We start from the raw sequence: 23,962 nt of genomic DNA on the forward strand, positions 1-23,962 counted from the left end.
GTGGAGGAAAGGAAGGACCCAAGTTGGACCTGGGAGGGTCAGTCAGAGAAGAACGAGGTCAGCCAAGCCAATTCCTGATCGGTGATACCCAGGTTATCACAGAGACGATTGAGCAGGATGGCATGGTTGACTGTGTCAAAGGCAGAAGAGAGATCGAGTAAGATGAGGACAGAGGGGAGAATAGAATCAAGGTTAGAGAGCATGTCTTCACGGATGCTCAGGAGAGCAGTTTCCATGCTTCTAGCTGCTCTGAAGCCAGACTGATGGTCAGAGAGACAACCAACAGATTCAGTGTGAAGATTAAGCTGGGAGACGGCCAGCTTTTCCAGGAGTTTGCCCAGGAAAGGAGTGATGGAGATCGGCGATAGTTAGCCGGGCAGGAGGGGTCGGCTGAGGGTTTCTTGAGAAGAGGGTGCACAAGAGAGTGCTTCCAGGGGAAAGGGAAGGCTCCAGTGGGGAAGGAGTGGTTGCAGAAGTCAGCCAGGGCAGGAGCGAGGGTATCAATGTGATCCTTTATAGTTTTGGAAGAACAGGGAAGGTCCTGTTTTGAGAGACTTTCATAGATTGGACTTGTCTAGAAACCTCATCAGGGGAGAATAGAGGAAAGGAAGAGAGGTGGCCCCAAGGGGGCCGGAGGTAGTGGAGAGAGTATAGGCGGGAGGAGGAGGAGAGGACGAGAGGGTGGACAGGATGTCCTGGGTTTTAGAGATGAAATGAGAAGCCATGGCCATACAGAGGGCATGGGAGGGGAGAGAAGAGCTAGAGACTGCAGCAGGATTGGCCAGCTCCTTGCAGATTTTAAAGAGTTCGGCCGAGTTAGTAGATGCTGCAGAGATGCGGCCTTGGATGTAGGCTCTCTTCTTGCACTTGCGCTTAAGGGTGACAAGGTCAGAGTCATACCAGGAGTTGCACTTGGCTTTGGGCTTCAAGCGGATCCTCGTGACAGGGGCAAGAACATCAAGAGTATCAGAGATTGAAGAGTGGAGCATGGAAAAGGCTGTGTCAGGATATGAGTCAGCCAGAGGAGGAGGAGGGGGAGAGAAGGTGGCGGCGAAAGCCTCAACTGACACACACTTCATGGGTTGGATTACCAAGAAGGTAGGTGGCAGTGCTGGCGTTGGCTTGGCCTGAGCGGTAGAGAGGGAGAGATGGGAGGAAAGGAGAAAGTGATCATTCCAGAGTGGGGAAGGGGATAGAGAGGGGGAGGTCTGTGGTGGACAGAACATCCAGGGTCTACTCTGCAGAGTGAGTTGGGCCAGAGGGGAGAATAGAAAGAGAGAGAGAGTCACAGAGGTTGCAAAAGAGTCCAGAGGAGGGTCAGGAAGCATCCAGGTGGATGTTAAAGTCTCCAAGAAAGAGGAGTTGAGTGGTCGAGGCCAAAAGGGAGGAGGAGAAGTCCACCCACTCAGAGAGGAAGAAGGTGATCTGACCAGGTGGCCGATAGATAGCCACGGTAAGAGAGTGGCCAGGAGAGAGAGCCTGTAGACAAGTCATTCAAAAGAGGAGTAGGCCTGCATAGGAATGACAGAGGCAGGAATCCACTCCGGGAAGATCAAGGCTACACCCCCTGCGGAACGGTTGGATCTGGGTGCAGAGAGGATCTTGTAGCCATCAGGGAGGAGTGTGTCAAAGCTTGTGACAGAGCTGGCTGTGAACCATGTCTCGTGAAACCAAGGACATCGAGATCAAGTTCTTCCAGGAGGCGGCAGATGTCGTAGGAGTGTTTGACAGCCGAGCGAGAGTGGCAATATGGGGAAGGTTGCCAACCTTGTAAGACTTCCGGGGAGGGGTGCAAATCAGAGGTACGCCCTGCAGAGGTGTAGAAGGAGCCAGAGGGGGGCAGAAGAGGAAGGAGAGGGCAACGTAGCCAAGGAGGAGGCAGAGGGGGTGGCAAGGAAACCGAAGAAGGGAGAGAAGGGACAGCAGGAGAAGCAAGGAAATTGATGAGATGCGGGAAGCATCTATCAAAGAGGAGAAGGTTGGCCTGAGGGCATTGGACCAAGACAGTGGCATTCAGGTAAAAATTTATAATGACCTTAGAGGAGTGGAAGGGGGCCAGGAGAGCCTCACACCGGGTGCCACCATTAATGGGAGAAGAAGAGAAAGGAGGGAGCACACAGACCATAAGAAGAGTCCATAGGTCTTGCGAGGGAACGACAAAGAGGATGTCGTGGGGGTCTGTCTGGGGGAAGCACAAAACACTGGTACAGGTCTCAGCGATAGCGAGGCCTGGGTTGGAGACCAGGATATACTTTTTAACTTCTTCCTACCAGACCTAGTGAGGAGAGCAGGATAGTTGATAGAGAAGCAGTTTGAAAAGATAGGAGAAACAGAGAGCACCATAGAGTATGTGGGGGAAGAGGAGAGAGGAAAAGGGGTGGAGGGGAGGATAGGTGGGGGGAGACACTAGGGGAGGACACAAGGACGGGTGCAATCAGACGAGACAGAAAGGGACAAGACAATAGTGGACAATTGACTACGTAGACAAGAGCTCAGACGGAAGAGCAGACAGAAAACAAGGCAGTCAGGTAAGCTAATAAGGTTACCAGGGCATCAGGAACAGAGGAGTCATTAAAAAGAGAACCTAGAGGAAGGTTGAGCACAGGCAGAACACAGAACAATATACAAAAGAACAAAGCAGTCGACAAATGTAAACCTACAAGAAGGAAGAATGCAGCAGAACAGAAAGCAATACAATGCAAAACAGGGAAGTCAATGAGGAAGAGCAAAGGGGTCGTGTGGGTGCAGGAGTCTGGAGAAGGGGGGCACGAGGCACATGCAATAGGGTGTTGTGAGGGACCACACGGTCAGGGACGCACGATGCGACGAACCAAGGATGGAAAGTGCGAGGAACATGCGGTCCGGGAGTTGCGAGGGACCAAGCAGGTCGGCGGCATGCTCGAGGCAGGGAAGGAGAGGGCGCGGAGGCACGCACGTTTGAAGATTGCGAGAGACCGCGCAGGTAAGGGAGGCAAAGCACGAATGATGCGAGGATGGAGGTGGCAAGGGCACATGCGTAGCAAGCAGGGATAGAGGGGTTTGGATGGGTATGTGCTCAAGGAATGCGAGGGGCAATGCAGGGAAGGGCAAAGCCTCCGGTCCTTGCCCGAGGAGGTTGTCACGGCAGGGGGTGACTTGGTTGGCCGATTTAAAGGGCCTGCTAACCAATTGGAGCACAGTGGGATGGAGGGAGGGGGGATAGTGGGCACACACATGCTACAGCGCGAGAAAATACCTTTTAGAAATGCACAACTTACTGTGCCACGAGGCACCTGTCCTCACCCCAGCACAGGAGAAGTTGACGTTGGCGTTGCCTGATGATCGTCGGGATGGCCTGTGGGGACAGAGGGAGTAAGCACATGTTGGTGCATGCTTACCTGCTGTCTGGGCAGGGGTTTGGGTCCTGAGTCCTCCTGGTCTGAACAGGTCCAAACAGGAATTGCCAGTAAAAGCATAACAAGTTTGAATACCACTGCTATAGAGTAATAAAACAAGGCATGACCTCTGGCTATATTTTCATGCAGCCCGAGAAAGAAATCCACTGTAACTTTAAAGTGAGTACAAGAGAGTTTGGATTTAAAACACGCTCTAACCATGTCTATAAAAAACAGTTGCCTTTAAAAGTTTAAAATAACTATGCACTACATACTAATAACATAAGGCATGTCATCTGGCTATTGTTAAGGAATATTATCTTACCCATGCTTACAATAGAGCTGTCCAGTATAGATGTAGTGCTTGTGTCTTGTAATTAGGTCCAGTTACATCAGCAGCTCACAGATCTTCTCTGTACACATGCGCCAACACTGCGTCGTGCCCAGTAGTCAAAGGCTCCGAAGGCTTATTGATATTGATAATTTTATTTGTATTGCGCTTGGACACAAGTGTTTCAGAGCGTGACAAGGCAAGGGAGGGGTATATGGGAGAACAAAAACAGCAATCTTACTAGGCCCAGTGACATTGAGAAAGCACACGTGCATGGGAGAGGGAAAGGGGAAAAGTGCATGCAAGAGGGGAGAGGTGGAAAGTGCTAAGCAAAGAAAAACAGATAAATAATGAAATTCTAAAAAGCAACAAACAGTGGTAGTGCAGCCAGCAAATGGCAAGTGCTGGGGTTACAGGGGAGACTGTATGTTACAGATACAGACCCCTGTGCAAGGGATTGCCAGGAGGCAGTGCGGGTGGGTGACAGGGTGAGCAGGTACCTGGGCCTGGAAGTCAGAGGGTAGGCCAGGTGCACGGTGCAGAGAGAAAGCAGATCAGCAGGAGAGAGGAGGGGCAAAGGAAGAAGCAAAGAGGAAGGTCTTCAGATGCTTCCAGAACCGGAGATGGTTCTCCTCAAGTTTCAGAGTGGCATGGAGGGTGTTCTAGAGGGAGGCCCCAGCCGAAGACAGAGATCTACCCCCAGCTTGTTTCTTTGAAAAACGACTGACCCTGAGGGAGTTAGAGGTAGAGGAGTGAAGAGCTCGAGAGGGGAGGTATTTACGGAGGGACAGCTGAAGATATTTTGGACCCAGGGCCCAGAAAGCCTTGTGGCCAATGCAGAGTTTTGAATTTAATCCTTGCATCCTTGCATCCACTGGGAGCCAGTGGAGAGATTTCAGGGCTGGAGAGATAGGGCTGGAGAGATAAGATTGCAGGACTTGAGGCCAACAACAAGTCTCACAGTCCTTTTCTGGATGAGTTGCAAAGGGCATAGAGTAGAGGCAGGTAGATTTAGAAATAGGCTGTTACAGTAGTCAAGCCTAGAGAGAATCAGGGCTCGGGAGAGAGTGAGCTTCTGGGGGAAGGAGAGGAAAGGCAGAGTACCTCTGAGGAGGTGAAGTAGGAACTTTTTAGAGATATCAGAGATGTGGGCAGAGAAGGAAAGCAAAGAATCAAAGATGACCCTGAGGTTCTTAGCCTCGCAGGTGTGGGCAGGAGGAGGGCCAAGGGAGGCCGGCCAGAGAGTAAGGGAAAGGAGCCAGTGGCGAGATTTCAGGGCTTGAATATACACAGGGCTGAAGGCTTGTTTTCTCTTCACAGACCCAAGCCAGTTGCTATCTCCCTGTGGCAATAGCAATGCCTAAACAGACAAAGAAGGTTTGGATTTTAAAAATATGATATCAACATGTTAATAAAATAGTTGCCTATAAAAGGCATAAAATACTAATTGGCTAATAACTCAGGGCTGGGTCTCTGGCTTTTTAAAGGATTATTGTATTACCTATTCTCACTGTCGAGTCTAAGCCTGGACAGTCACCGGTCAAATCATGCAGTGCTGTCCTGTAGAGGGGCTGTTTTATCACAACATGGGCTCAGCAGAGGGTTGTGTTCTGTGCTTGTGTCCACCACTCAGCTAAGGTGTTGCTCTTCAAAGGGAACAGCTTATTGCTATCACCATATTACAGCCGCACTGCTGTCTCAGTGTGCCATCCCATGCTCCCAAGTCGTCTTTTAGTGGATGTTTTACCCTGTTAAGGCTTATCAGATTGTGTCCAAGTGAAGTGCACCCCACCCTGTAAAACTTAAAGACTGTATGCTCTGTTGATTACAGTAACATCTAAAAATGCACGTATTACAAAATCCTAAAACCAGTGTTGTTATACTCTAAATACTGTTAGACCCACGCATTTATTAACAGCAATCCTCTATACATAAAGTTATAAAAATGTATACCACTATAAAGAGTATTGATCTGTTGTGAAATACATAAATACAGCTATATGCTATTGTATGAGGTCTGCACAAATATGTGGAGCATCCTGAACGTGGTGGCCAGGGACCAAATAGCTAAATATTGCTGTGAAGTGTGTCTGATGACAGCTCCAGTATGTATTACACGTGTGCTTTTTTTATTTTGTAGTTCAATATCAAGCTGATAGGGTCGCTCTCAAACTCAAATTCTTTGAGGTTCTTATACAATTTATAATGAATGTATATACATATTTCTGGGGGTCATCAAATTTAAATAAGTTTTTTGGGGGGTTATCAAATTTATTGAGGTTCAATCAATTTATTTCGAATTTATATCAAACATTTTGAGGGTCATCACACTTATTGGTTTTCAATCAATTACATATCAAACTTATATAACAAAATGTTGGGGGTCATCACATTTATTAGGGTTCAATCAATTTGTAATGAATTTATATTAAAAGAATTGAGGGGGACATCACATTTATTGGTGTTCAATCAAATTACTATCAAATTTACATAAAACATGTGGGGGTTACCAAATGTATTGGGGTCCAATTAAATCTATTGGGGTTTGGGTTTGGGTAAATTCATAGTACATTTTTAAATAAAACATATATGAATTCTTATCAAATGTATATCAAATTCATATGATGTATCAATTTTGTGGGGGTTCATCATATTTATTGGGGTTCAATTAAATGTTTAGGGCTTAAGATACATTGCAATCAAATGTTATATACACTATAGATGGTTCCTAGAAGCAAACATGGAAATGGGACAGGAATTCTGGGGGCAAACGTTAGGGAAAGAAGAGACTAAGAAAACAGTCCTGGTCTGGGGAAGAGAGTGTGATCACAATCATGGTTTTGGAAAATGAAGCATGGAAGTAATGGCGTGTGGCAGTTGTGCTCAAAGCAAAATAGGAAATGAGACAGTGAATCTGAGAACACTCCTTGGAGGGAGACAGGATCTAGGTCAGCAAACAATAGTCCAAAGGAAATCCTGGGATTAGGACTGGGACGATGGTGGAAATTCCACAATTGGAAAAAGATCAAGACAATAATGTTGGGACTGAGACGTTGACCCTGACAGTAACACTGCAAACGTAATGGTGCTCCTAAAGGCAATCTGGAAATCGTCAGGGCTCAAGTCGAGGACATGCGCGGGTGAATGGCACCCCCCCAGGTATTTTAGAGGCAGTGTGTAAAAATAGACAGTTTGACTGTCTTTTTCAAAATATGATTTTAAGCATGATGTGGGGATTTGAATTGCAGTCGCCAGATTCACAGGTAGGCAGTTCATCACTACACCCTGAAACCTGGTGAAAAATATCAAACTAAAGATGAAATGCCACATTTCAGGACTCCATGCTCCAGGGAAAACATTGCCATTGATTCTTTGGGTTTAAAACATGCACACATTTACCATTTTCAAACCCTATTAAATGAAAATATCCTCTCTTGGTGTTTTGTGTATGTTGATTTTATTAGAGGCAAATGCAAATACATTTTTCCTGTGCAAAATGTATTGTTTTGCAAAGCCAATTGAATTAAATTTGTATATTTCACCTTCATATGGTAGTTTCTGGTGATGCCAGTCACCATCTTAAATGTTAATGATTCTCCCCACATTTACTTTTAGGACTTGACTCCTGGAAATTGTGCAGGGGTGGTCAGGCTGCAACAAAGACCCAGTAATGATTCAAATCAGTTCATAGACCATAAAACACATCAATCAACACAATTTAGAATAACATAATCACATCAAACAATTAATCTCATAATAGCAGTATCTTACACCCTTCATGAATATTGTTATTACACATGGGGCCTCATTACGAGTAGGGCGGTAAGGGATACCAGGCACCCTTACCGCCCTACTACGAGTTCCCTTAGAGGGTCCCTCCTTTAACGCCGGGTTTTACCAGGTGTTATGGACGGGACCATTTAAGGGAAATCAGAGCCAATAATGGTACCGCAAATTGCGGTACCGTTATTAGCTACTTCCCCATTCCCATTGAGCCTTATTAGGGCACAATGGGAAATGGTTTTTTCAATGGGGACTTACCGGTCCCACAAAGGTCGGACTACACCGGTAAGTCTCCATTGAACGAGACCGGTGCCGGTACCGTTATTGGAGGCAGTCATGGCGCAAATAGTGCCATGACTATCTCCAATCTCGGAATGAGGCCCATAATCTCCACTTGACACATCCTCTGACTAACTGGATTCTTCTCTGCAGGAGTACAAGGAAGGGCAGGGTTGAAAATGCACACTCTGCCCTCACACCTCAACCAAGAGCCAATGCAATCGTAAAGGTAAAACAGGCACAGTTAAGAGATATACCTCCTTTGCATTTTGTGGTAACTTGGGTGAAGGGAAAGCTATGGTCTTAAGAGCGGTGTGAATTTGATCCAGAGGTGACCCAAACAACACAGTAATATAGTGCAGAATTAAATAAATTCCAGTCAAGGTTCGGTAAAACTAAATATACTGTAATCAAACACGCCGTATGCAATAGAACTATCTAGAAACACTGTATAAAACCCACCCCTCTGGAAAGACACATAAAATGCAACAGATTAAAAAAATACCAGTCTCTTGTGCCCAAATGTACAAAGTGGGCAGTTAGTGGTCTACAGTACCTTGTTTTGGTTCTTTGGTGGGTTGATGGTGTCAAACCCCATTTCGAAAGCAGATGCGAGTGGATCGAGCTCAGTTCAAGTATGGTGGACCCAAGCAGCAAACAGCCGTCATGCAGAGGCGAATGTGGTCACTCTGTGTGGTTCAAAGCGGGGCATTCAGCAATGCAGGTCTGGTGTTCACCAGGATCACTTTGAGGTGTGGACAGGCCGAGTCAGGTTCTACCCCCAGGGAAGGGTCATTGAGTGATACTCCAGCAGTGCAAGTCGGGGAGCGACGGTCATCAAACTGGTGATCAGGTTGCTCCAATAGGCAGGTTGGTTAAGTGGCCATTCGAGGTTGAGTCGATTCCTGACGTTGAGCAGTTGTTTCGAGACTAGCAGGTGACAGACTCAGCAAGGGCAAAATGCAGCATCAGGCAGGTTCTAGATGCTGATGATTCATGCATTCCCTCAGATTTTATGGGCAGTGAACAGGGGATGAATGGTTCTGCACAGCAGAACAGGGTGCTTCAGCTTGTCTAGTCCTCTGAATGCTTTGAGGCCCGCTCAGGGGGACTCAAAGACATGATGGTTCCGTTCAGAGTCTGTTCTCGCAGCTTTAGGAGATTGTGACACAAGGTCCACAGCAAAAGTCACCCCCAATGTGCCCTGGGAGCGGGTTGGTGGCAGAGCTCTCTTCTTCCTGGACTACTCCTTCTTCAACTCAGGTGGTGGGTTTTGGAAAGTACAACTCTCCCAAAGGAGACCCAGTGAATCATTCTCATGTGTTGTTTCAGAGTCAATCAAAGAAGTGGTGGGAGACTTCCTTGGTGGTCTAATCCCTGAAAAAAGTAGACTTTGCCCTTCTAACATCACACCCAAAGTATTTTACACTAGAGAAAGTGCAGGGGACAGGAAGGAGAGAATGAGGCAGAGAGAAACAAAATGGTGGCAGTCTCCTTCCACTGAACATAGCACTCTTTTCTTTTCTAGCCCTATCCCCTTCCCTTCTCACTAGGATCAAAACTAACTAACTAACTAAGAGGTTTCTTATATAGCGCAATCACTCACCCAAAGGTCTCAGGGCGCTTACATGAACGAGTACAAACACATAACACTAAAATGCCAGAAAGGAGAGAAGAAAGTAGCCGCCATAGGTCATGGCGACTAGCAGGTCCTGAGGGGTAGCCAGTGAACTTACGGCACCAGGTGGAGATTTAAGCATTAAAAAGAAAGGTCTTAAGACGTTTTCTGAATTGTTGCAGTGTCGTGGACTGTTTAAGATGAAGAGGGATTGTGTTCCAGTTTTTAGGGCCCCAGGCCACAAAACTTGCTTCACCCAATTTCTTCAAAAGGGTACATGGTTGTGCTAATAGCAGAAGACTGTTTGAGCGTAGCGTACGCTTGGGAGGCGCTATCTGGAGCCTAGTTTTCAGATATTCCAGGGCTTTGCCTGAGAGGCATTAAAAGACTATATTACTAATCCTTTGAATTTGGGCCGCTGCTCAATAGAGAGCCAGTGTAACTTTTTACGGTGCTCTGTAATGTGAGTTTGACGACTTAGGCCATATACATACACAAAAGCCTTTAGAAATGCTGCACCCTAGTGTGTGACTACTCCCTATGAATGGGTGTGCTTCTTGGATGCCTGGACCCTGGCCAGCTGTCTGCTGTGCCACTGAACATTGTAGATGGTGTTACCTATCCTCACAAACAGATCAAAGAAGAGGCATGCCATTCAGGTTCCTGTCCTGTCATTTGGCAGGCTCTACCCATCTGGCCTGAATACACATCACCTTCCACAGCTGGGTTTGTCTCACGGGAGATGACACATATGTGATATCAAATTGGATGTGGTTGCAATAATCAAAGGTATTTCCATGCCCTATGCCTTAACTCAGGCATAGCTTTATTCTCATAGTTTAGCCTGCCACAATCATGGGGTACTTATGATCATCATATGCTTGATACAGGGGGCATATTTGAAATAAAGCCCCTGCGCTGCAGAGACTTGGCTGCCACTGAAGCTGTCAAATGGGCAACTGCGACCTCTGAAACTGCTCTGTACTACTGGTAGAGCAGGTGCTGCAAATCAGGATACTGATCTCACAGGACACAGATACACATTGTGCTTTTTGACATTTGGTTTATGAAAGGGCTATCTGATCAGCAGATTACCCTTTTAGAGGTGGAATTACCTGCCTCATTGTAATAATTGATAAAAAAAAAAGTGAAGGGTTTCACACCCTTGGCAGATAACAATATGAATCTAAAATGTGTTAAATAGATAATACATACAGTTAAAATACAGCATGTAAATAATTATCCAATAATAATTCATAATAGCATGATCTTAATTCATTTATTGTATTTATTTTTACATTTACAGAGCGTGCTAAGCCCTTCGGCATCAAGGCGTTGGTCAAAGAGATAGGTAAAACAACAAAAAATACATGGAAGTTAGCTTCAGCCTAAAACTAACAAAGGTTTGGAGAGTGTATTACTGGATAGTGTCTTTAGAGTTGCGGTCTTGTGAGAATAGCCAGGTTTTGAGTTGCTTACGGAAGGTCCAGTAAGAGTGTTCTGACCTTATCGAGAGTGGCAGTGCATTGCAGTCAAAAAATAATAATCATTTGTAGAGGAGGTACCAAGCACGATTCGCACTCCAACCACCCAATTTGAAGTACCAGGAAAGTTCACATCGAAATATGTGATGTACGATGAGCAAATAAACCAGCAGAGAGCCAAGGTGGGACTCTGTCCAGTACCTATCAGATTGACAGCGCCTATTCAAGTACCGACACCTAAGGAAACCTGGACAGTGAGGTACCCATTCAGGAAACCATACCAACAAGTGAGACAGAATGACGATTGTCATAATACAATACCTAAAGAAGCCAAGAAGATACTAAAAGAAGACGAATGGTGACGTCACAAGAACCCGGACCTGCTCACATATATCTGATGAAAAGAGATGAAACATCATGGATAAGTGACATCCTGAGTTTAAAGTGAAATAATTGATGTCAAATGTCAGAAACGTATGCCATGAGCATGATGAAGACATTCAGCCAGCTTAAATGTGTACATATGCACAGTAACCGCAAGAAGCACAGAAAATCGTGAGGCTTGCTTATGCTTAGTAGTAAGATAGATCGCGGCAAGTGCCACCTATACAGATCTACCACAAAGGAAGCACTGTATATAAGTATATTTCCACTATGCACAAGATCAGAATCGACCAAAGGTTACTAAAGGCCTCAACGGGAGAGCTTTGCAGCAAGCAAATCGAGAATTAAAGACAGAGAAACTCAGACAAAGACAACCATGCTAAGAAGCTAAAGTCGTATCGGCTGAAATAGACCCACAGTGGATACAATTAATGAGAAGAAGAACAGAGTATCCTATTCAGAAAGGTCAAGATAAACCACAGATGGCAGACGACTGTCAGAATTAAATCAAATGCACGAAATTGCAAGGAAAATAAGACAATTTCACTGTGTCGAAATCACGTGACCGAGCAAGCAGAAGGGATGAAACTTTCCCACCTATGCATGGAGTCTAGCCATGCCCAGATGCCTTAACTTTCCCAGACCAAGAAGCAGACTCAAGGCCAAAATAGAAAGAAATAATTGACACATGACCACTTAAGTGATGATTGACTGTTGCAATAATTGGAGGGAGGCTGGGGGTACAGACAAACTCCCTGCACCTGGCCGGCTATTCTGCACGCTGCTAAGCAAGTGGAAAAGTATGAGTGGGGTTGATGCCAACCCAATCATAGTGGACCAAGTAATTTAGGGTCCTATAGTTAGTAGAACCAATGAGACATCATACTTTTAGTGACGTCTACAGTAGCCATTTTGAAGGAAGGCCTTAGATGCCCCACCTGACATTGTTTATCCAATCCCCTCACTTCGTTACCATATACAGATGTAGTACCTATATTAAAGTTACCTTCCTAGAACCAATCAAGTTGCATGCTAAGTTTTGAGATATCACACGTCAGTGATGATGAGTTTTTGGTATAAATGATGTTTTTTTCTGAAATTAATCAGAGTTGAAGCGAGAAGGAAGATCGAGCGATTGCTGATATTCATAAACTCCCTTTTTTTGTACTTGTCATTAAACAGACTCCCTTTGCCAAACTATCTAGGTGTCATTATTGATTTGGTGCAAGAGTATTAATCTGCATCCCCATCTATTTCAAGGGTGCTGCTACTCATATTAAAGTGCTGTTTGGGAAACCCCCAGTCCTATGGGCTGGCTGGGGTCCCTACTGCACACATTCAATCAAATTAATTTAAGTACCATAGGTCCATGGAGCGCATTCCCTAAGAGCACCATATCATAGCTCTACTGCAAAGATGATGTATCCTTATTATTTAACATTAACAATCCTGCTCATAACTGCCTATACATGTTTTTGTTTCTTTAGGGCGATTCTGAAATGCTATGCTCTGTCAAGATACCTTGTGATGGCAAAAACTACTTCTAGCCTTCTAGTTATCTTGCAAAATTCTTCCGCCATTGAGAGATTCCTTAGTCTATTTTTATTCAGGCAGATCTTGAGATTATGTGAAGGGAAAACCACAGAGGTGGGGTGCATACCTAAGTCTCATGAATATATTAATTATGTTGGATTATAGTTTGGAAAGATGTTGGTTTATTTAAAGGTGCACGGGAGGAACTAAGGCCTTGGCACAAAGCCCTATATATACATAAAGAGAAGAAAGAGGAACCAAATACGGATCCCTCCGTCCCATGCACACTGTCCAGAAACCACAAGAAATGTGGTAAAGAAAACCTTAATTTGTAGGTCAAATGATAGTTCACCGAAACATATTTAAACCGAAATTTTCCATTGAATTTTAGAAGAAAAAAAAAATCACACAAAATTTAAAAGCAGAAAATCATTTGTTTTAATTGGATATAACACTCAATGCGAAGAGTAAAGACAAAGTGCTTATTCAATGAGTACAGTATTGACGGCTTAACGGGTTTCGAGGTGGAATCCTCTTCATCAGAAGCCTGAATTGCTTTAGGTATTTGAAGAAATTTCAGTTGAAATACATGTAGATACAAGAACAGAGAAAAGAAAAACAAAAGGGTACTTTTAATTGGACATATTGGCCTTAAACCACATTTGCAAATGAAAAATACTCTCACATAGGGACTACTCTGGATTTGAATGTAGACAACATATTACCAAGTATAACAAGTTGATCTATCTATATGGATGGACCCACTAGTTAGTGATCTAGAATCAGGTAGAGTAATCCATCTATATGTCACAAATCATTTTTAGGAAACCAGGTCTCAAATCGGGTAAAATAGAGATAAAACTAAATAACTTCAACCAGTGCATGTAAATACAACACATATAAACTTCCGCATCAGTCACAATTGAAATTAACTAGCCCTATAGGTATCCATTAAATCAAAAACCTGTTCACTCACCAAAGTGTACACTCTACTCTGTCTGATGTGTCACTCAAACAAAGAAACTGACCCAAAGTCAGTGAGGAAACTTCTGCTGGTGATACAAAAATTAGAGATGCAACTAGGATGAACGGACCTAGAGTATATAGAAATTGTATATATGTGTGGTTAATGACATGGTCCTATACAATAGAGCCAATAATGTCAGGTAATTATAAGTAGCCAGTCACATACCAAAAGTGGTGGTATGTTCTTGGTGCTTTAGTGATTCTTCTATGCCGCCAAATTCTGAAGTACACAGAGGGAATTCAATAAGTAGTCTCTAATAACTCCTGTCGAGAGACACCCTAAAGGAACGAAACTATAATTGCATATTGTAAATTATAGTAGAAAGGAGCGAGTCTCACCCTAGCAGTAGCAGGAAAACTCTCTTAATCTTGGATGGAAAGGCTACGTACCTTATAAATACATATCTAAAGCAAGCCAATAATGGCGGGGCTGCCAGAGACGGGTGCTCTTGAGATTATGGCTATGTACATCTTCATAAGAGGGTGCAAAAATATGAAGTGTTGCACCTACTCGCTCACTTAATTGCACCCACAGCATAAGTCGGAGACAGCATAATTCCAGCTTTTCAGAACATCGGCTACTGGTAGAATGCCCAAGTGAGAACTATTGAGTGTGTCCAAGGTGCAGCTATATCCTCAAGATACCCATCATACACAAAGTCCAACTTCAAATACATTTCTCATCTCTATGCTTGCTGAGGCTTGAGCTAAATCTCGCTCCTGCATCCAACTCTGGATTCTAGTTTAATCAGTGCACAAGATTTCTTTCAAATGGAGATTGGGTTTCTCCAAAAGCCCAACCCAACCAAAGCTAATTTTACACGTGAGACCCACGATAATGGGCTGCTGTCTTTTTGCGTCAGTAGTTTTAAAATTGTCCCATCATAGTTATGCAAAAACAGACTTAACCAGTAGATCAGTGATTTTAGGGCTTCCAAGGTCTCAACACTAAACTTTGCCAATAGTCCTCTAGGACTCCATGGGAATGGGGATTTACAGAATTCCGCCTCCAGAATCCGGCAATCACGGAGGCGGAATGGTATTACGGGTCTGGCGGCAGCCTGCCGGTTTGTCCGGGACAGCTTGTCCAGGACGGCTACCGCCGGACTCGTAATGAGGCCCATGTCTCCAATCCAACCTTCCAACTGAACAAGTAAACTTTTCCATAGATTTTACAAGTTGAGTCCTAAAGGAATATCGGTTTATAGTTGGATGGGGACAGTTTTCAGCACTTTTTAAAAATAGGCAATATCAGCATTCATAGCCAGGAGCTGGGGACCACACCAGTTATAAACAAAATTGTCAATTAAGGTGTCCAGATTGTTACCTCGCTTTTGAACAGATCACCATGGATACAATCTGGAGCTTTATGCAAGACTTATATTTTGCTAGCAGTTGTAACCTCTGCTAGGTTGAAAACAAGTACAGTGTAATTTTCAGTTTCAATCATTAGGCTCGGTATGTCCGTTCTTCTCCACATGCACCTCCTCCTCACTATCATTACATAGCGTTTGAAAATGGACAGCCCATTCTGATTCAGAAACATTGGGGGTCTAATTTTACTCCCACCTGTCCTTCAAAAAACATGTCTTACATCCCAAATCGCCCTTCTCATATTATATCCACTTATTGTGGCAAATACGTCCATACCTCTCTGAATCTAATAGGTCTATGATTGCGGCAGCCATTATCATTTAAAAAGAAAAAGAAAAACAAGTTTTTGCTCTCCTGCCTGTGTGTTGCACCTTGCGATACTAAATGCTGTGCTGTAGGTAATGCATTTCTAAAGACTGCCCATCTGCCTCATGTAATTCACCTGCCCGTCATAATTCAAAATTATACGTTGTTCCATCTGCCCATCTGATTTCACCTTGCCCTTTATAGTTCGAATTGCGTTTTGCCAGGCCACCTCATGTGTTGCACCTTATCCTAGCTATCTCCCTCTACCTCTTTCCGGCCATCTGTTTTCTCCCCTCCCTTGACCACCCTACCCTCCTTTCTAGCACCCTCCTCTTCTATCCTCTAGTACTGTCAATGTATTCCTTCCTCCTGTTCTACCTCCCCCGAACGCTCCCACTCTACCTGCCCTCGCTTCATACCTTGACCTCCTCTCATGGAACTTAGTAATAGCCAGAAGTCTACCATTGTTCTCTCTCTTCCCTCCCCCATCCACTCTGCACCCTTCCATTGTTTTACGTCACGCCACTATATAATTGTATGTAGCATTGTGTAGTAGCTGTCTGTTCCTCTCCCTGCCACCCCTCCCCTTGTTTACCCCATTTATGTAAGGCACTTGGAAAAACTAAGGACTGTCGTCAGACATGAAAAAGTTATCTACAATGTTATATGTATCGCATTAACTTTTTTCTGCACTTCCCTGCTTTTTTCTGCAGGCTTGTTATCATACAGAAATTCAAGGGCTCTGTATGACTGGTGTTTCTCCCACTGTTCCACCCTCCTGGAGCGCTTTGAAACACTCTTCCGTGTATAGGTGCTATACAAATAAACAATAAATAAATAACTAAAATAAAATCAATACCAAACTGGATCACTACAATAGACTGTCGGTTGGTTCTTCTCAGGCAAATATTAAGAGTCTTCAGGTGATCAAGAATGGAGCTGTCCGTGCCGTTTTAGGTATGGGTCGTCAGCTCCATGTCACAGAGGCCCATAGGAAACTGCACTAGCTACATGTCAGTCAAAGGATCAGGTTTAAATGCACTACTCTAGTCTACAAGTACCTGGCAGGTGACTATCTCTCAGCCAGAGTTTCTATGGTCTCTCTTAGGCGTACTCTTCGTTCTAATAAGGACATCATCTTGCATCAACCTCGAGTCCTTTTGAAAGTAATTGGAGGCTCTGGCTTTCATGCCTGGGCCTCAAGACTTTGGAATCAACTCCCTACTATTTTGAAGAGCTGTGTGTCGAGTGCCCAGTTAAAAAAACAATTAAAAACATATCTCTTTGATCTGGGTACAGGCTAAGCTTCTTTTTCTATTCTGCTTGACCATGCCTCTTAACCTGATTTCAGTCGTCTGTATCTGACATGTTGTGTTTTTTGTTGTTATTGTTTTGTGAGCGCCTTGAGGCCCATGGGCGTATGGCGCTATATAAAAACTGGAAATATTCTGGAAAGGTTTAAGGAGCATTCAAGGTAAGTATTCCAAAAGAATTTTCAGATATTTTTTGTAAAAAATATATATGATGTTTAATTTTCATTCGTTCAAACAACAGCTGTACACTAAAAGCGTTTCAGGACAATGTCCCTTCATCAGGACCAAACATTGTAATCTGTGACTCCTGCAAAAACAATACATTAAATACTGTCAGTGATTCTGTGTAGATTATAATATTTTTCTAAATGTCCACATTTTGAAAACAGAAGTGTGTGCTTCACCATCCCCCTCACTTCATATAGAATCACCAGAATATGTTCTGCTGCGTGTTTGGCTTTTTTTGCCATAACAGAGTGCAGGGGACCGGGGTTTCCTACCGTGGGAACTGTGTGTGCGCCTATCTATGTACAATCTTTGTGGCAGGATTGTTGTTTTCTCCCCTGCACCTTATGTCTTTCACTTTTATTTAATGACTAGATTTCTCAATCTTTACCATTTTGTCTTTAGATGATCTGTGTGCTTTGTAATTTTTTATGTTGGTTCTGTTATCTTTATCATACCAAGTTTAGCTTTTAGATGCACAGGAGGATATTTTCTTATGTGAGATCATAATAAAACCTTTAACCACATTTTTAATTTTATGAAATGAGCGAGAGGTTGGTGATGCCTCATACTCTTGGTCAAGCAGTACTTGTTCTGATATAGATAACAGGCTCAACTAAAGTCTTGGTAAATTTTCTTCCATTTTAAACTCATCCCATTTTAAACCCTTATAATTATTGGTACAGCCAATAGGAATAGACAAAGTATTCTTGTCCATGATTAGAGTGTCGAGGAGTCCTAGTGAGTATGTCATTCTGACCTGTTAGTGATCTCTCTCAACCATTTTAGATATCTCTAGGGAACCTACACCCCTTCCAATTGGTAACATTAACCACATGTATTCGATATGTGATGAAGACACTACATGCCCAAAAGATGGTTTGGTCATCAGATCACCCAGTACTCTACTATTACAGACCCTAAATAAATGGGCTACTTCAAATGTAAGGCAGTTTTATCTTTTTGGTTTCTAATGCGTAACAAGGGTATTCTCCATAGTGTGTCCTCATCAACAACATCACAAGCACCATCCAAAGGTTCATATTGCAAGTTCAGGTTCCCCATAAGGTTGTTTATCAGACTCCCCTTCCCAGCATAAACCAAACCCCATTCCATTAAAAGATCACCCCACCTATACATGATTGTCCTACTCAAGCACGCACTGTGTGTACTGTAAAGATTAACTATTACAATCCAAATAGCTGACCTGACATGTATAAGGACCCCCTTGTTATTGGCAACACATGACATTTCACTTAAATATCAACTTTGACCCAAGTGAGAAGCCCTCCACTCGGGCAACCAACATTTCCTTTAAAAGCTGGTAAGGAAAAATATGCCAACCCAGGTAAGAAAAACTAGTAAGTGACTAAGACACTTGTAGGCAAACAATGTCCATATCTCTAATTAAGTTCAACCAATCTGTGGAGTGCATTTTAGACCTGACGCCAGCGATGTTCCAAGATGAAACATTAACAGGATTGCCTAACTCCCTAGGGAACTCAATGTTCTCTCTTTTTTGGGATAGGATAACTGGAGACACCATCAATTCTTGGCAGTCATATTATACGATGAATCATCTGCCATAGAAATGCACACATCTAATGCCGAAGGGTCTTTCCTCACCTTCAGTGAATTCCGAGTGTACTACCATGCTCGTGTTGTGCGGCCCATAGGCCAGTCAGTGACCCGTAGTTTCGGCTAACCATATTTTGCGAAGATGGATTTGATGAGTTAATCTTCACGGATATGGGTACAACCCCCTATCTTTCCAAGCTTTTCAATCTACAGTACATCTGTCACCTTGCAGCTTGCAACAAGTCTAAGCCCTGTTGCCGCCACTTTCTAAATTATACATTCAACCGCAACTGAATCTATAAGCATCTTTTGGAAAATCATACGTAAATGACGCTGACAATACGTTGTTGTTGATTGTGAGTCAAGCAACTGTATCAGACAATAATTACACCTTTAAAGCCGGCATGATTGAAGTAGACCACTGGTTGGTGTTAAATAGTTGAAGCTCAATGAACGCAAGACCTAGGTCATGTTATTGAGCGGCAACAGCACCTTGGCTGAAAGAAATCTGCCAGGCATCCCTGGGTCCTTGCTCAGATTCCGATACACAAGTGCGACATCTTGTCACCCTGATGGTCTACAAGTTATGTAGACGCAAATAAATGCTGGGTTCAAATCTGATTTCTAGTCCCTTTGACTTCATCGCAAAACCTTTGACTTCCTATTCCCATTCCCCGGATTATTTAAATGGGGAGCCACAGATCACTCTGACGCCTGCAGAGATTACAAAGCATGCTCACTCAGAGAAGGATATTTGGTTCTGCCACCAAGGCACCAGTGCTTTTGCACTGGCAAAGTTTCTAAGAAACATGTTGGCCCATTATATCATGGCGTGTCACCAAGGAAATCCAAGAAAACATGAATCACAGGGAACAGCTGTAAACCTCAGGCCACATTTCTCTAGAATAAGCTGGCCAACATGCTGAAAAACATTCATGCCACCTTTCTCTTTTTAAACAATCGAAGATGCACCTGTTCAACGCTAAGTAGGGAGGCAACATCCTCAAGCTACCACAGTAACATCAATATGTCCTCTACTGCCAGGAAGCCATATGGCAGCTGTGCGCTCTACCAAAGACATACAGCATAGCAGAACATAGCATAGAAAGAGACCACAGTCTGTCCTTTTTGTCCTCAGTGTTCAAAAGTGCCCTGCTGAGCCTGACTATGAATGTTGGGTGGTTTGATAGCCTCCAGTAGTACTTTCTGGATACTTCATACCCAGCCAAGCAAGATGTAGCCGCTCCAAGAGAATAGTCCGAACGATTTTGATAAAAGCGCATATATTTAATTGGTCGCAGAAAGTTACAAAGGAAACCAGTTACGCCAACAATAAAGAGAATTGTGAATTGTGCAACATGTCTTGCTAAAGATCTACCTGTCCAGCAATGGGCGCGTGCAATTTCTGTGATTCCCTGCAGCTAAGGGCCTTGACGTGGCCAGGCGTCTCTCCATTTTGGGGATGGTGGAGGGCTGGAGTTGCGGGCCTGAGTACCACCAACCAGGATTTGCCAAAACACAGGCACAAGGTGCGGAAATATTTAAGAGGGATTGGCCAAATTGATGAAACCAATTAAAAGTATTCGATCATCTCGGGGTACTCACATCCTGTCCCCAGCTTATACGTAGTTTAATCAGTGAAAACAGATTATGTACAAAAATGCCCAGGATGAGGACTTTCTGTTTTACAAAAATCCCTGTAATCCATAACCAAAATTGTGCAGTAACCCTCTCTAGCCCGCAGGAAAGGGACTCGAGAGCCCAGATATGTGCTATTTCTCATAACAGGCCTTAACGCTGGACTGAGTAATTCACACCGCTAGATTGAAATGATGCCATATTCAAGCAGCCCGACATACTGTCATGGGAATAGTGCCCCACGGGCAGACTGTCGAGAACACATATTAATCCGAGTTCTAAATGTGACTGTTACTGTATAGAGAGCAGGATTTCCTGATATCCAGTGTTCTTGACCAGATTCCTTCTCTTTGCCACTCACAGATCTGGCCAAGCCCTGCATCTCCTGGGCAGCAGTGAAGGGTGTAAAGGGAGATTACAAGATTAACTGTTCAGCACCCGAGGACCAGAAAGTGAAGAGCTTTTTTCTCTACGAGGGCAGTGTCACTCAAAAAACGGATCGCAAGCCTCCACCTAAGGAACATCAAGTGACTTTCCCCATCAGCGGTGTCAGCGACAGCACATCAATGGAGTACAGGTGTTCCTATCAGGTCAAGGAATCAGGACGATTGGTGGCATCACCGCTCAGTGACCCAGTAGATTTCAGAAAAGGTGAGTCCAGTTAATGTGTATGTTTACCATCCGCAAACCTCATATAACATCTACAGTGAAAGATGGAAACGGGGAATTGCCATCTCCCAAGTGCTGCAATGTGCTCTGAAAACACTTGTTTTCTCCACTTCTAGAGCAAAGAAGTGTATAAGCCCCACATTGAAACATACACATAAAATGTAAATTAAACATTCAAGTCGCTGGTTAAGGAGTCTTTCTTTCATAAATATGTAGGCTACCAGACTGAAAGGTTTAAGTATGTCTTCTACACCATTTCTTGTGTCAGGGCCGAGGATATTCATCTGAGGCACTCCCCTTGTGAGGAGCACGGTCCCAGGCAGGTTAATGTCAGGTAGTGAGGGAACAATCATGTAAATGTGACAGGGAACAGTTCAAGAATTCTGGGCATGGGTCAGGTACCCTGGAAGAAATCATGAAAATGGGATTTGGACCTGGAAGAAATCCTAGAAGCTAGACTGGGAACTTGAAAGCAAAGACTGGGAATGGAACAGGTATCCTGAGAGCAAACCTGGAAGTGAGACAGTGGTCCTGAAGAAAGCCCTGCTATTATGAAGGCAATTCTGGAATTGGCCAGGGGTCCTAACAATAATGCTGGGAATTTATAATTGTTCAGTTATAACGCACTTAATACCAACGAGTGCTCTCTGAGCGCAAGATCGGGATTCAAACCTGTGTTGTGCTGCGTTGTCTTGCTTCCAGGACAAACGGTTTGCCCTATAGCTATCGACTGGGATAGAACTCCTGAAAATAATCTTAGAAACGCCCAAAACCGGGGATGGTCCATGTAAAACATCTCTGAAAAGCATCTTACTGACATCCTGTGCAATAAGGTTGATCAAAACAACATATTGAACAAAGGGGAAGAGGTTCTAGGATTACAAACCTAAAATACCCAAGAAAGGACATGGGAGGAGATGGAAAGCAGTAGAGTACGAGGGATAACCCCCTGAATAACAAAGGGGAAAACACAACCAAAAAGCACCCAAATTGATAGGATGTAATTGCAACAATTCCATGTTATTACTGCTTGATTCCTTTATTGGCATCAAAGCTTTGGTGCCACTCCCTGAGCACGCAAGACCTGTCAAAAATTCCTGCCTATGTCACTGTCACAAGCATGTTGTCCTATTTCTGACTTTGATGTTACAATTGTAGACATTCCGTCATTGATGTAACCTGCCCCCCCACCCCCCAGTTCCATGGAGCCACCCTATTCATAGGGGACATTTTAATCGAATCTGATATTGAATACAATTTCCACTCCACTGATTGGTGATTTTGCTACTGCTCTCTGTGATTTTGGAAGCTAAGATACTATGAAGTGCCTGCTCAAACATTTAGAGAAACCCTGGCAGGTGCAACCACAAGCGTGGATCCGCCAGTCTTACAGACGGTCCATTAACGCCAATGCTTGCTCATTGAGACTCATCCCTGGGGTTCTGCAGTAGTCAATAGTGGCCCTCTCACATTACCTTATTTAAATATCTCACGTGACACAAGAATGATATCCTGCTGATCTCTTTAGGAAGTAAACACTGCACCACCCCAGGAAGCAGAGCACGCACCGTCACAGGAAGCAGCCAACCCATCACCGGAAAAGGAGCTCAGATGGACTCTGATGAAGGTCAGATTTAATGATGCTTTGCTCTGCTGGCACAAATCCTTCTCAAAGGTGTTCATTCAGAAACGCGGGTTGTCGTATGCCTGCTCCCTGCTGCATTCTATTGTGTTCTTGTGGTTATCCTGTGATGGATGAAGAAAATGGTCAGGATGAGAAGAACAGCAGTTCAGTGTATGGCAGCGGTCCACAGTGATATCGACATTACCCACCAAATTCCCACAATTACTCACTTGCATCATTTAATCTAAATCATTGAAGTTTTTAAAAGTCCCTCAGGCGCAAATAGGGCAGTGTGGCAAGTGAGCCACCCTTGAAAGGTATCTCTTGAATTAAGCCCCCCCACCCACCCAAGAAACAAAATGGTGCCAAACAATGCATGCTACAGCACGCTTAATTGTCTGAAAAACCAAGGTTTTACAGACCTCTCTGAAGGGCAGCTCATAAAATAATCCAAAACATCAGGGTCTGCCAAAGGACCCAGCAGCATCATTCCTCTGACCCTGCAAGAACATTTATTATTACAAAAGACATTTTATGTTACTAATACCAAGAAACCAAGGGATATATAGCAGACAAAGAGTGGTAGTATGATAGGAATAAGGGATTTCAAGGGTAGCAAATAATTGTTCCAGTTTGGAAGTACCCCTGCACCTTGTATCAATAGGCGGGGTCCCCGTACCAGGGACTGCAGGTCTTTATCCCCACCCATTTAGACTAAACCCTTAAACCCCTGTGAACCACCCACTCACCACCTGTTTCTCTGCTGTTTATTTATAAAAACAAAAGGCATTTTGAGGTTTAAGGATTTGCTCCATTTGAGTTATTTTTTAAGGCTTTTCTCAAAGCTGATCCATTGTGTTGCTGAGGGTAACATTATCAATTAACCCTGCAGCAAGAGAAATAATATCACCTCTAAGTAGTCCACCAGGAGGAAGCATGGCCATCACTGTTTCTTGGCCCATGACCAATACATCCGATTTCCTGTTCAAGTTAACACGATGCCGTCTGAATGGCTGTTCTCTTTTCCCTAGCCTTCCCGAATCTGGCACTCTCACTGCTCAGCAGTAGCTGCTCTGGACTTAAAAGTTCCTTCTAGTTCTGGTTCTTAGTTTTGGCTTGTACATGGCACCTTACAGGCCCCTATGAGCTGAAACAATTGGCAGAGGAAGTGAAGAAATGGCGGTGTTGACATGCAGGAAGGCCACACAGCCTTCAGACCTGTTTGATTACGTGCCCACTCCTTCACACCCCAAGGTCAAGATTAAGCCTCTGTGCATTTCCTCCTACTTCCTGCCCGTCCCTCCCAAACCACACAGTGTTTGCACTTTTTCTCATCCTTTTTTTTTAATAGTATTGCAGTCGACTGGCAATGTCACCTTCAAAATTGCAGGGGCAGTATTTTTATGTAGCTCTTTTTTTAGTA

General features: G+C 43.9%; 1 protein-coding gene across 13 annotated transcripts in view; it reads left to right on the forward strand.

Annotated features, from left to right (window-relative positions):
- LOC138526227 (T-cell-interacting, activating receptor on myeloid cells protein 1-like) overlaps positions 1-23,962 on the forward strand; it is a 733,986-nt gene that overhangs the window by 424,380 nt on the left and 285,644 nt on the right. For 11 of the 13 annotated variants that reach the window (XM_069636718.1, XM_069636712.1, XM_069636798.1 and 8 more), the window contains 2 exons: positions 20,610-20,897; positions 22,444-22,542. In XM_069636718.1, the coding sequence (XP_069492819.1) occupies positions 20,610-20,897; positions 22,444-22,542 (387 nt within the window). The remainder of the gene's footprint in view (positions 1-20,609; positions 20,898-22,443; positions 22,543-23,962) is intronic. The other 2 variants (XM_069636762.1, XM_069636774.1) reach the window with 1 other exon arrangement.

Source organism: Ambystoma mexicanum, chromosome 1q (assembly GCF_040938575.1).
Source record: "Ambystoma mexicanum isolate Mex_15411 chromosome 1q, UKY_AmexF1_1, whole genome shotgun sequence".
NCBI lineage: Eukaryota > Metazoa > Chordata > Amphibia > Caudata > Ambystomatidae > Ambystoma > Ambystoma mexicanum.